General features: G+C 40.0%; 1 protein-coding gene across 4 annotated transcripts in view; it reads left to right on the forward strand.

Moving 5' to 3' along the window:
- The window catches only part of MAPK10 (mitogen-activated protein kinase 10), a 231,352-nt gene that overhangs the window by 167,333 nt on the left and 50,530 nt on the right, over positions 1–13,489 (forward strand). For 3 of the 4 annotated variants that reach the window (XM_006115344.5, XM_006115340.5, XM_075929540.2), the window contains exons 7-9: positions 1,223–1,361; positions 3,415–3,580; positions 6,692–6,763. In XM_006115344.5, coding sequence (XP_006115406.1) covers positions 1,223–1,361; positions 3,415–3,580; positions 6,692–6,763 — 377 coding nt within the window. The remainder of the gene's footprint in view (positions 1–1,222; positions 1,362–3,414; positions 3,581–6,691; positions 6,764–13,489) is intronic. The other variant, XM_006115341.5, reaches the window with a different exon arrangement.

Genomic DNA, 13,489 nt, shown 5'->3' on the forward strand with positions numbered 1-13,489 from the left:
CTGGTATATGTGGGAGTGCATTAAAATGTGGTGATTCACTATGAAATAATTTCCTTCTAAAAGGAATATTTTTCCCTTTCATATTTATTGTGGGATAATCTTTGTGTAAAATTTTCTACCTTGGGAAATAGTGGCAAAGTGTGGAGAATTAACAGAAGCTCCACTGAACAACAGCATGGACAACACTGCCTTACTTTCAGATAGTCATAAGTGTTGCTGTTTTGTCAGCTAAATTGCTTCTGCCTCTCAGTCTGTATGTCCTTGTTTCATATTGCAATATCAATACTCACAAAAAGGTTAATAGCTTTGATTGGAGTCAGGCAAGTACTGTCCACATGTCTGCACATTTTGCTGTTCCTTTGCAACAGTTTCATTGCTACAGTCTGGTGCAGAGTTGGTGATCTGATTATATGATTACAGATGAGTCTGAGTCGTAAAGCTCAGATATAAATCTAGGTCTAGAGTCTTCCCAAAATTTGAAGGAGTTCAGATCTGGTGTCTCAGGTTAGGTCCATATCTACTGAAGGACAGAGCTGGCCAGTTAAATGTGTTAACTAACCCTTTTGGAGGGCTGAGTTTAAAATCTGATTAAAACCATCACTCAGTCTTATTTAGCAAAAATACAGTGTACAGTGAAATTAGTTAATACGCATTAAAGTCTCATGAGATCACCTAATTTTATAAACACTTCAAACAAGTTTATTGTGGTAATATATTTACACCCTCCACCTCTTTCATCAGCCTGTTGATCTCTGGGAGCAATCTTCTGGTTCCATTGGGATCACCATTTCTCATAAGGATTAAAAGCCAAGAAAAGGTTTGCTGTTTGGTGCACATGGTCCTTTCATACTGATGTCAGTATGTTTGAATATCCTGCTGTCTTGTGTGCCCATGCTGAACACAGTCACTGTACTGTGGAATGTGCCAGGTAATCCTTGATATTTCAAGAATGCCAATGGGAAGTTCTTAGAATGGTGACAGTGTAGCAGGTGCAGGGAGAGACAAATCACAGAATGGGTTTTGTATTACTGCGTTCTATGCTGAGGCTCAGGTGAATGGCCAGTTCAAAATCTTTTCCCCATCTGTATTACCATTTCATAGTGGAAATAAAAAAGAAACAGATTGTGAAGAGAGAGAAGTAAATGTTGATGATTGTACAAAAGATACTGGAAGCTCCCAGGCTGTGCAGGCAATAACTGTATGACTTAACTCTCCTATCTAGTTACCTAGTAATGGAGTTGATGGATGCTAATTTATGCCAGGTGATTCAGATGGAATTAGACCATGAACGAATGTCTTATCTGCTCTACCAAATGCTGTGTGGGATCAAGCACCTTCACTCTGCAGGAATCATTCACAGGGTAAGGGGACTGCACTTTGCAAATTTTATGATTCAGCCCCTTCATCAATACCCTGCGTTCTCAATGTAAATATTGAGACTTATCTGTCATTAGCCTTCATCTCTGGCAATTTAGCTGCATGGTTGTATACAAGGAATGAGGACATTCATCACTTTAACAAACAAAAACAAGGGAATGAGCCATAGGCGGTGTACGACACCTAAGTGATTAAGATTATTGGGGAAGGTGGCAATAACTGAATTTTCTTCTTAAACTACTGCTGATTATATGCAGGCTGACAGCTTAATGTAGCCCAGAAATATTATAAACTGTTGTCCATTTACCGTTTGGTGGAATCCCACGCAGAACTGTCTAGTCACGTGTAAATGGTTCTCCTCATTGTTTTAATTTGCCTAAATGCATGAAAAGACTATAAAACATAAGTTAAGTGTGCCCCTAATATTGTTTTTCCATGTAAGCAATTGCTGTAGCTACCACAGAAATTAATGAGAAGACGGCCTATGCAATTGTTGGTAGTAGATTACGTAGTCTATATAATTGTGAACAAGGTGGGAGGTGGTCCAGCTGACTCTGAATACATGGGAAAATGTCTGAGACAACCTGTCTCTCAAGATGTGGCCCATACTATGAAAATAGCCTGGGAACCTGTGCTCAACCTCCTCCCACCAGTAATTTTATGGCTCTTGAATGAAAGGAAGGAAAGACTGCTGACAAGATTTTCAGATTGAATGTTACTTCATAAAATACAAAGACTTTTGTTCCTAAAACATACTGGGCTACGCCTACACAGGCATGATCTTGCGCAAGAACTCTTTTGCAAAGAGAGCATCTACACTGGCATGTGCATTTGCACTAGAGATGTGCTTTTGCGCAAGAGCATCCATGCCAGTGTAGACGCTCTCTTGTGCAAGAAAGCTCTGATGGCCATTTTAACCGTAGGGCTTTCTTGCGCAAGAAATTCACGTTGCCTGTCTACACTGGCCTCTTGCGCAAGAACAGTTGCACAAGAGGGCTTATTCCTGAGCAGGAGCATCAGAGTTCTTGCGCAAGAAGCACTGATTTCATACATTAGAACATCAGTTACTTGCGCAAGAACTCGCGGCCAGTGTATAGAGGCTGTAATATGTTTGGCATTTATAGTTGCCATAGTGTACCAATTAAAGAATGCTTCAGGTTGTTTTTGTAAATAAAATACCCACATGGAGCTGCATATACAGTTTATGATGGTTCCAGCTATTGGAGCACATTGGGCATTGTCCTGCTCAGAATAAAGCATAAAATAAAATAAATATTTCATCATCTTGATTCTGTAAGTCTTTTAGAGGCATTAATTCAACAACAGAATACTTCCATTATCCAGAGGAAAATACTCCTGGGCCAGAAGGGACCAAGGTGGTCATCTACTTTGACTGCCTGTGTAACATAGGCTATAGAACTCCCCAAAATAATTACTTTTGAACTACAACTTATCTTTAACACATCGTGATATAAAAATTATCACTGATGTAGAATCCACCAGGATCAATATTATTTAAATGGTTAATGACCATCACTATTAAAAATGAATGCCTTTTTTCCAGTCAGAATTTAGCTAGCTTGAGCTTCTAGCCATTGAGTCTTGTTATATTTTTGTGCGCTAAATTGAGGAGCCTATTAAGTATTTATTGCTCATATAAGAACTTGATGTTCTGTGATCAACTCATCCCTCAGTCTTCTCTTTGTTAAGTGAAAGAGATTGAGTTCCTTCAGTAAGAGACATGTTTTCTAATGCTTTAATCATTCCTTGACTGCTCTGAAATTTCTCCAGTTTAGCAACATCCTTTTGATGGTAGCAAGCTGCATGAAGGCCCTGGACTGAACCAGTACAGTGCACATTCCAGTAGGGGTGCCAGATCAATAACAGGATTCAGAGACATGCTAAAAACTGTCTTCCATGAATTACTGCACATGCAAAGAGCAGCAAAGTGTTTAGAGATTCACCTGAAGTATTGATCCAGATTGCATCACCTTCCTAGATGGCAGACATGTCTGTTTTCATTTGTCTTTCTTGCAGGATTTAAAACCAAGTAATATTGTGGTAAAATCTGATTGCACATTGAAGATTCTGGATTTTGGACTGGCCAGAACTGCAGGCACCAGCTTCATGATGACTCCATATGTCGTCACACGATATTATAGAGCTCCGGAGGTCATCTTGGGAATGGGCTACAAGGAGAATGGTAGGGCTGTACCTTAATAGCAAAGACAATGTGACATGAAGGGCAAGGGCTACTTTTACAATTTATGGGCACTAGGAGAGGTAAAGAACATCTTGAATGTAAAAACCGAAGTCATGTTAGATCTGAATTTTTCATTATGATGATCAAACTGCAGTAACTCATTGTACTTGGGGGGATGCAGTTTGCATTGAATTGAAACATGGTATTGCAGAGTAACAACAAATCCTTTGCCTCACTGAACAGCTAAAAAAGCCTTTTCTGACTAACATGTCTTCCAAAAATGCTGTTATGACCAAAAAACAATGTGGGAACCATTAGGGTTGATGAAATAATCTAAAGCCAGCTCTTGTGAATCTCAGACCTCTTCTAGTGAGGAGGAAAGAAGAAAAAGGGACCAAGCCAAATCTGGAATCCAAACATTCCTAGATATTTCAAGATCCAGATCCAGATTTGAATCTCCTGAATGGCTTCTCTCTGTATAATAGGCTGACCTAAAATCCCAGACTCTAATAACCCACTGCTAGAGTGTACAACATCTAGATCAGTTTGAGCTCATTTTTAGTGGAAAGAAAATGGAGGAAGAGAAGGAAATTGAACTATTTTTCTGTTGTTTTGCTTGCATGTACCCCCCTAGCAGTAGCTAGAGGGCTCTGCTGTGAAAAACCTACAGTGGTATGTATCTTTCTGTCCCTGGACAGGTTTTAGGTTTCAGGTTTCAGGTAGGGCTACCATATAACATAGGAGCCTATAAAAACAGCTCATTATACGAGGGCTAAAGGGAACACTTTATTGAATACATAGTTCTTGTTCTATAATATTATTCTAGACTATCACTAGATGGTAGGCAGTCCTGGTTGAAAAGAAGAATAGGAAATCTACTGTAGAAGCTTCCAGAGCAATCTCCCTGTTAGATGAAGAGATCTTTTCCATGACAAATGTAATGTGAAAGTAGAAGCTCAAAACTGTTTTATTTTAAGTTGGAGAAGGCAGTAGAATGTGAAGTAAATAGCTGAGCATCCTTCAGCAGACAATGATATGGTTTGTTTTTTTAGGTGGATTTCTTTACTCAAGCAGTAATACAAGTGTGCTCACAACACATCCGTAAGCTATTTCATTACACAAATTGTTGGTAATATTAATGGATTCTCAAAGTGGGTTTTAATGCTGTAGTAATTAGGAGAAATGAACGTAAGTGCTAAATATGCTGCACCTTAGCATTATGATAAACTGAGTACCTCCAAAAATCTTAATTAGTATCAACATGCATGTTGTCATTCCCTAACCCAGATATTTGGTTCTTTTTATTACCCTGCCCTCCCAAAAGAGCTCAGGCTTTGTGTGATTCTCTCAAAGAATGGGACTGTTAATGTGTTTGCTGTTGTATTTGTGGTTTCACGCTGATATGAATCTTGACAAAGTTTGGGGCACTTTTGTAATCAAGTGAAAGATTTGCTGAGGTGCTCAGAATGTGTGCAGTCCTCAACGGGGTTGATTGAGTGTCCTAGAAGTTAATAGAGAGATCCCCATTCATGGGCAATGGATCAGGTTCAAAGTGAGTAAGGAGCTTTTCTCTTTCAGTTGAACAAGCTAAAATAGGTAAACATTTTACATTTGGAAAATATTGAATAAAGAAAATACAGATCAGCAAATCTGAGGAGCACTAGGGCCCTGAAGTCAGTGGTGGGAAAAATTGTTCTCTGCCCTGCTGCTCAGGCCTTTGCTGAGATACCATGGGAGCCCTTTTCCTCCCCACTTTGTATGCTGACTATGAAGATTGTTCACTGCTTTCATTTTCTCTCTGCACCTAGTTGGCACCATTTTGTTACACTTTCCTTGGAAGGAACGAAAACTACCACAAAGATGAAAACTCTAACCCTATCTCAGGCATGCTTTAGCTGTTCTGTGCACCCACTTACCTCTACCCTCCTTTCCCAGGTTAAACACTTCACCCTTGTTTTGTTTTACCAACAAGAATAAAACATTTTGGTTGGTTTGATTTTTTATTTCCTTTTAAAAAGGAGTAAATGGGAGAAGAAAAAGAGGAGAAACTGGTTTTATAGACCAAAAACTTATCATAAAACAAGGATTCAAATGTGGGAAAATATGATAGTTTCTTGAAAATTATTTTTTCTTCACTATTTGGAGTGCTGATCTTTTCTTTCTGTGAATGGTTTATGATCAAGTATCTGTCTTTTCCCTTCACTTATACAATTTCAAGGAAAAACCCCTATGCATACCAAACAAATGAACAATGCACACTGCATCCAGTACATGAAGGCAGGATGGGAAGTATAGAAACCTTCATAGAATATGATGGTATTCAGTCTATGCATCATTCTGCCCTTCAGTATCTATAAAGTATCCAGCATAGGTAGCGTGTGCCAGACTGAGTTCTTTCCCTACAGAGAGCTGGCCCCAAGAAGGAGGTGATTCCAGGTGGTCACTATCTTTTTTTTTTAAAGTAAAGATTTATTTGTATTGTATTTTCCCTCCGACTAAGTGCATTTTGTCCATACAGCCAGCACAGCTGTATATCTCTATTGTATGTTCTGGCTAGCTTTGTGCCTTTTTAGCATGTGGGTTCCACACAATCTCAGGGACAGGATAAGGGGAAAATGAGAGAACTCCCTTTTGAGTTCATACCTTTGTTTTTCACTTGTCATAGAAAGCATAGCAGTAAACCTTCTACTAATATCCTCTGGGTGTGCTACATTTCTATCATTAATATAGATCAGACACACTTTCAGCTGATCAGTTTCCAACACATGAAGCCTACTTATAAGTCCTTTGTGTCCAGATGATTTTTTCATGTTTCTTGAATCAGAAAGAGACTCTATTGACAAACCTCTGTTGGTTTTCCTCTGAAAAAGGTGCATATTTTGATTTTAGCTAATGTAACAAAAGCTCTGACAATGCTGATATATCAAATATTTTTCCAATTGTGCTGAGCCTGATGGTGCTTTTATTTATTTACTTATTTTAGCATTTGGTATGAGGAGAATAATTGTACTTATTCTGATCAACCTGCTCTTTTTCCCCTCCTTTAGGAGTGAAGTGACTTAGTTAACTTTGCTTTTTCCCCCCTACACTTCCCTGTCTCTGCTGTTCTAGTGGATATATGGTCTGTGGGATGCATTATGGGAGAAATGGTTCGCCACAAAATCCTCTTTCCGGGAAGGGACTGTATCCTTGTGCCATTTGCTGCAGCTTATTTTTCTCCTCCACCCCATCTCCCTTTAAACATATAATGTATATTCCAGGACTGCATGGATAAAAGCATAAAGTTGAATCTAAGAGGCATGCGTAATTCTGAGTAGAAATAATCCAATTCATTAAATGATCAAAAAATAAAGAATCAAAGTTGAAAAACAGATACTGAATTATTTCATTCCAATCTCCATCTTTTATTGTTATTTTTAACCTTTTAGTCCTGTTTTATGTAAAAAGTGTATAGGCCATGCTAACAGAAGAGAATACAGAAAACAAATGGAATGATCACAAACTTGTTAGCATTCCTTATTGATTACCCTTTCACGTAAAATAAAATGAAACCCTATCTTGGCCCAGCTAATCCTATAAATCTGTTTTTCTGCTTCACCATTTGGAAATGGTATCTTCATGATGTTTGTGGTGACATCATAATCTTTTGCTCGCTAATGCATCATTGATATGGATTCATCTCAATGTTGTATGGGCTCAAAGTTAAGTCTATACAACATTATATTTCCAAAATTTTTGACTTGTCCACTTTAAAACAACCGTATATCTAGTGTGCTCTCCAAATTTGCCTGAAATCGGATTCCTGTTTATTTGAAAATGGACTTTCCTTTACTTGCATGAGGCCTGTGTCCCTCTCTGTCTTAATCATCTAGCTTAGATAATATTATTTTTACCACCTCTGAGGTGGTGAAAGTAATATTAGAAAATGAAAACAGAAGAGGAGATGAGTACTTAGCTTTTGACTTGGCAAAGGCCGAGCCAGAGCAGCTGCCTGAGATATGTGGGAAATGTATTTGTGCCCATTGGAATAAAAAAATGCAATAGCATGACACACGTTTCATTTTCCTAAAAAATGGGAATTCATTATGACAGATTGGCAGAAGAACATCATAAAAATCTGGCATCAGAAGACACTGGCAGAATGGATAACAAGCTTATTTTGAGAGACTTAGGTCATAGGCACTAATTATTTTTTTCTGGCTCTCAGTTGATTCATGTAGTGTTTAACAAAGTTATGTAGGGCATGTTCGAACTAGGGTGGTAATGTAGGCAACTGGAGTTGCAAATGAAGCCCGGGATTTGAATTTCCCGGGCTTCATTTGCATCTCGCCGGGCGCCGCCATTTTTAAATGTCCGCTAGTGCGGACTCCGTGCCGCGCGGCTACATGCGGCACGGACTAGGTAGTTCGGACTAGGCTTCCTATTCCGAACTACAGTTACTCCTCGTGAAACGTGGAATGAGGTGTACCGGTAGTTCGGAATAGGAAGCCTAGTCCGAACTACTGAGTCCGCACTAGTGGACATTTAAAAATGGCGGTGCCCGGCTATATGCAAATGAAGCCCGGGAAATTCAAATCCCGGGCTTCATTTGCAACTCCGATTGCCTACATAACCACCCTAGTTCGAACTAGGGTGGTAGTGTAGACATACCCATACAGACCTTGCAACTGGATTTATGTGAAAGGAGCCTTATGGATCCCACCCAAAGCCCAAGGCAAACTGTGGGATAGTTCTACTATTTTATACCATTGTGAACCCCGCCCCCCCAGGTATTTTATTGTTACCCTTTCAAAGCCAGTATTAATTACCCTACTTTTTGGGAATGGAGTGGGGAGAGAACTGTTTTGTCAGGTAGGGGGGTGCAGGGTATAAACTTATTCCCAAGATATTTATTTGTTAATTGATCTGAACCAAAAAACAGGGTCATAAAGCCTAGATTGTGTTTGTGTCTAAGGTTCCTTTTTTTCCTCTCTCCCCTGTTTAAATGCAGAGATCCAGTTAGCATTCTCATTATAGTAAGCCACTGAAAAGCACTTATTCAGCAGCAGAAATATCACTGAGAGCCTTCTTGACAAAACTTTTCTTGTAGCATCTTAGGGTGTTTCTGATGAAATTCAGCCCTCCAGCTGAAAGGAGGGGTCTCTCTATATAGAAGTATAAATCTTAATTTCTTTGTAATTGCTAAAGGGAATGCTGTGGTTCTTCTTTTAAAAGATTCAGAGCTGCTGGCAAGTTTGAAGGAAAGGCTTATCTAGGCATCCCAAAGCATAATAACCATTCAATTGGGTCTATTGGGCATGGAAATTAAAGTATACAGAGGACAGTTTGCTGACTAATGGATGTTTATTATCAACGATCTGTTTGTAGGTAATGTTGTAAAAAATCCTAAATTCTACGTAGAAGTCAGCATAATATTCTCGTCCCAATGGCTATGGGCATACGCACATGACTTCAGTTAGCACTAATGCAAGTTATGCATCAGAATGAGACTACATCTCAGAGATTTGTTGCCAAATGTAATAATCAAAATTAGGAAATCTCATAAGAGAAATCCAGCTTTTGACATAGTTTCAGCATGAGTTGCAGACCAAAATGTCTCAGAAAACTGTATCTAATCAAATCCTAGGTTCTTCCTCAGTTTTTACTCCGTTCTTACTCCTAATTAAGCCAGTAAGCTTGAATAAGGACTTTATATTTTTTTTAAAAAGTAAGGACATTAGGATATAGTCAAATTTCAACACTTGGACACTGCCAAAAGTAAGCAGAACTTCTGAAACCTCTAGTTGTTTGGAAACTCTAGTCTCAAGTCTTGCTAATGATGTGTACAAAATCTCATAAGATTTCATTTCGGAAATGCACTTTGTGCACTATGTAATGGAAGGAAAACATGAAACATTACGTGAACTCAGTTATTTTGAAATGAGAAAATGGCATGCTGAAATCCAGACTGGCAATCACACAATCATCCACACAAACATCCTTCAAAAATTATTTGTTGAAATACTAATTTTTAATGTGGATTTTTTTTTTAAATTTCCCAATGTTGGAACCTTTATTTTTTAGAGTAGGAAAGTGATACAGTTTATTTCTTGCATGAAAGTGGCTCTAGTATGGAGATGGGTATGTGTGTATGAGATTAATGGTCAGATTTTTTGGAAGAGCTTCACTCCCATTTAAGCATTTCAAATGAAGAAGCCAATTTTGCAAAGTACTCCTACTGAGAATAGAGTGAGTAAGGCTAAGATGATTATGTTGTGGAGCTCACAGAAATCATGCAATCCCTGTCTTCCTGTGACCTCTGTGACATGGGGGTCGGGGGAAGAGGAAGACACTGCTGACCAACTGCTGCTGGTGGCAGGGGACTCTGCAGCAGCCTAGCCTCTGGTGGTGGTGGTGGGACCCTCTGCAATTGACCGGCTGTTGCCATGAGTGGCAACCTAAGTTCCCCCAACTTCAGAGCCTACATCCCCAGCCAGAACCCTTGTGCCCCAGCCATGAGCCCCCTCCTGCACTCAAAAACCCTTTGGCCCCACTCCCCGCCATATGAATTTAATGTGCCCCAATATGAAGGTGATATGTCACAAATTACTTCCTCATTGGTACACATAAGAAAATGAATTCTGCCTTGGGGTGGAAAAAGTAGAGGGAAAATTGGCTGTGACATCTGAGCTGCCCAGCCACCACTTGTAACCACCTCAAGCAGCTGGGGCCCCCTGCAGCTCCTAACCACAGGTATCCTGGACCTGCTCAACAGATGCAGGTGAGGGAGGGACCAGAGTTTCTCAGTGGCCAGGAACAACTGTTCCCCTGGAACTCCCAGCATTACAAGGTATATGGGGTCGCCCCCCCGCAACTGCTACTAATAGGGTCCCTGCAATTCCCACCCTCTGTAGGGGACAGCAGAGTAATGGGCCTTCCTCCCTCCCCATTTTGTCAGAGATTTTATTAACTTTACGTTTATATATTTACTTCTACAGGAATATACAATAGAACCTCCGAGCTCTGCAGGCAACGGAGGTTGTTCATCACTCTGAAAAACATGGTTGTTCTTTCAAAAGCTTACAACAGAATATTGACATAATACAGCTTTGAAACTTTATTCTGGAAAGTAAAATGCTGCTTTCTTAGCGGCTTACATTTAACACACTACTGTATTGTATTTGGATGGGTTTTTTGGGTCTCTGCTGTTGCCTGATCGGGGTGTTGTAAGGTGGGTGCGCCAAGTGCTAAAGGAACACTTTTGGGCGAGATTTAACATGTCAATCAATATTCCTTGTGCAATAGTGCTAGGTGAGGTGTAGCTGTACAGGCCCATGAGGACAGGCCCGCCGATGGGTGCAGCACAGGTGTCTGGAGATTTAAAGGGGTCTGGGACTCCCAGCTACTGCCACTGCTACTGCAACACTGGTTGTGGGTGTTGTCCCAGAACCTTTAAATCACCCACTGGAGCACCACGCTGTGCATTCCAGGCAGTGCTAAGGGCTGGAGGAAGGACCAGCCCCGTGCTACAGGCGCCTGTACCTAACCCCACCCCTTCTGCCCAAGGCCTTTCCCCTTCTGGGAGCACAGAGCTACCCATCTTGCCCAGGGGTCCACAGAGGCTGTTGGTGTCCCCGCATGAGGAGCACAGGAAAGGAATCTTGGAACCAAACTTTGGCGAGAACACAGAGCGTGAGGCGTGATACGCTCCCCTTTATGCCCATGTGTGGTAATGGAGGCACTACCACAATCAGGCCTTTTGTTAGTCTCTTGTGGATCTACTGTGGATAAACTGTCACTGTTTAACTATGATGAGCATAATCTGTTCTAGATTCCCAGGAGGTGATTGCTTTTATGTACCTGGCTGAATCAAGGTTTTAGATTAGAATATGGTATTTTGCTAGATTTGCTGGTATCCTGACAAATGAACATGCTAGAATTCATCATTATTTGTATTAAACTCAGAAGCCCTAAATTAATTTTTTGTGTGTTTCAAATTCCCTTAGACTTTCAGATGTCAGTTGCAGAGTAGGGAGATAAAAGGACTGTACATCAATGAATGTATAGTATCAGAGGGGTAGCTGTGTTAGTCTGAATCTCCATAAACAAGGAGAAGTCCTGTGGCACCTCATAGACTATCAGATATATTGGAGCATAAGCTTTCATGGGCAAAGACATGACATGCATCTGATGAAGTGGGTCTTTGCCCATGAAAGTTTATGCTCCAATAAATCTGTTGGTCTATAAGGTGCTACAGGACTTCTTGTTGTTAATGAATGTATAGTATCTTTAGTGAGAGAGAGAGAGAACTTTAAACATGTTAGGAAAATTGCAGAATTAATACTGTACCAAATAAAATACATTTGCATGAATCAAATCACCTGATAAAATGTATAATACTTTTTACAATACAGGCATACATTTTTATAGGGTGAATGTTCTGAAACCTTTTGTTGTAACTTTCTACCATATTTTTAAGGGAAATTTATTGAGGGAAACTGTCAAAGGAAGTTGTCTGAAGCCCTTTGCTTAATGGCAACATAATTATTGAGCTCAGAGATAAATATAGTCTTCTCACAGACTTAATTTAGCTAAATTGCCATATAGTCACCTGGGGAACAGTGCACTGTGCTGCTTAGGAAGAATCCAGACAATCTACAAATTAAGTAATGGAGTTCTGTACTATTCCACAGAAAGAATGGTTTCGAAACATAACATTCTATTTATTCATGTTTAAGCTATATAGTTTTGTCGTGCATCTCTTCCATGCTATAGGAAATATATGTGATACACCATAATCTAATTTGACAGCACACAAAAACTATAAACTTGAGAAATTCAGTGTGTCACATACTTCTTTAAATCGGAGTAACTCCAATGCACATTTTCATCCCAACTGTCATGATTGTGATTGCATTAGGGTCTGATTATGTGAGGCCCCAAGTTTCCAATGACAGGTGCTGAGTGGGGTTTGAGGAGATTTAGTAGCATCCACAAAGTGCTTAATCCTTTGCTGATTCAGTCTCCAAGGGTGTGTCTAGATTACATGGCTCCGTCAACAGAACCATGTAGATGAGTTTACTCGGCAAAGGGAAATGAAGCGGCGATTTAAATAATCGCTGCTTCATTCACAATAAAATGGCCACCGAGCTGTGCTGATCGAGGTTTAAAGGATCTGATGACAAAGTGTTCTGGGGTTGGCAGATCCCCGTCTAGACTACTGCGCTTTGCCGACAGTCAGCTGATCACCACAGCACGGCGGCCATTTTGATGTAAATGAAGCGGCGGTTATTTAAATTGCCACTTCATTTCCCTTTGCTGAGTAAACTCATCTACATGGCTCCGTTGACGGAGCCATGTAGTCTAGACACACCCCTAGGATCTTATTTACCCCGGCCAGAGAGCCAGCAGAGGTCTTTTTTGTAGACTTTTTGAGTAGTCCATAGTCCAAGCATTGGCCCTTTGTCCTGGAGTGATTTTCATCCCAGTGATTAATTAGAGTCTAAAAAGTAGCTTCAAAGTCCAGTAGATCAGCAAATATAATGTATATATGGGTAAACCTAAAAAGGGTCAGAGTTCAGATTCAGTTTGAATAAGCATCCAAATTTTTAGCCACTTCTATGAAGTATCTGAACCATTTGAGGCTGTAGAATTTTGCTGGAAATCTAATAACAGCTTTCTTGTGGTATTGCTAGTACATCTGCTTCATTTTTCAATTGAGGCTGTGTGGTATCTCACAGAAGGCTTTGAGCATTTTGTAGAATTGGGTCCTTTTAAGACTGTATCATGAGAAAGGGGACAGGTAAGAGGAAGAGGCAATTATACAGTGTACAGTCTTCGTCTTTCTGGAGAAGTATAAGGATCTTGCGCAAAATGGGGTTTTGTGCAAAGAAAAAGTCCACACTGCTTCTTTTTGCGCAAAAACCCCTT

The sequence above is a fragment of the Pelodiscus sinensis genome, chromosome 4 (genome assembly GCF_052426305.1).
Source record: "Pelodiscus sinensis isolate ZL-2025 chromosome 4, ASM5242630v1, whole genome shotgun sequence".
Lineage (NCBI taxonomy): Eukaryota > Metazoa > Chordata > Testudines > Trionychidae > Pelodiscus > Pelodiscus sinensis.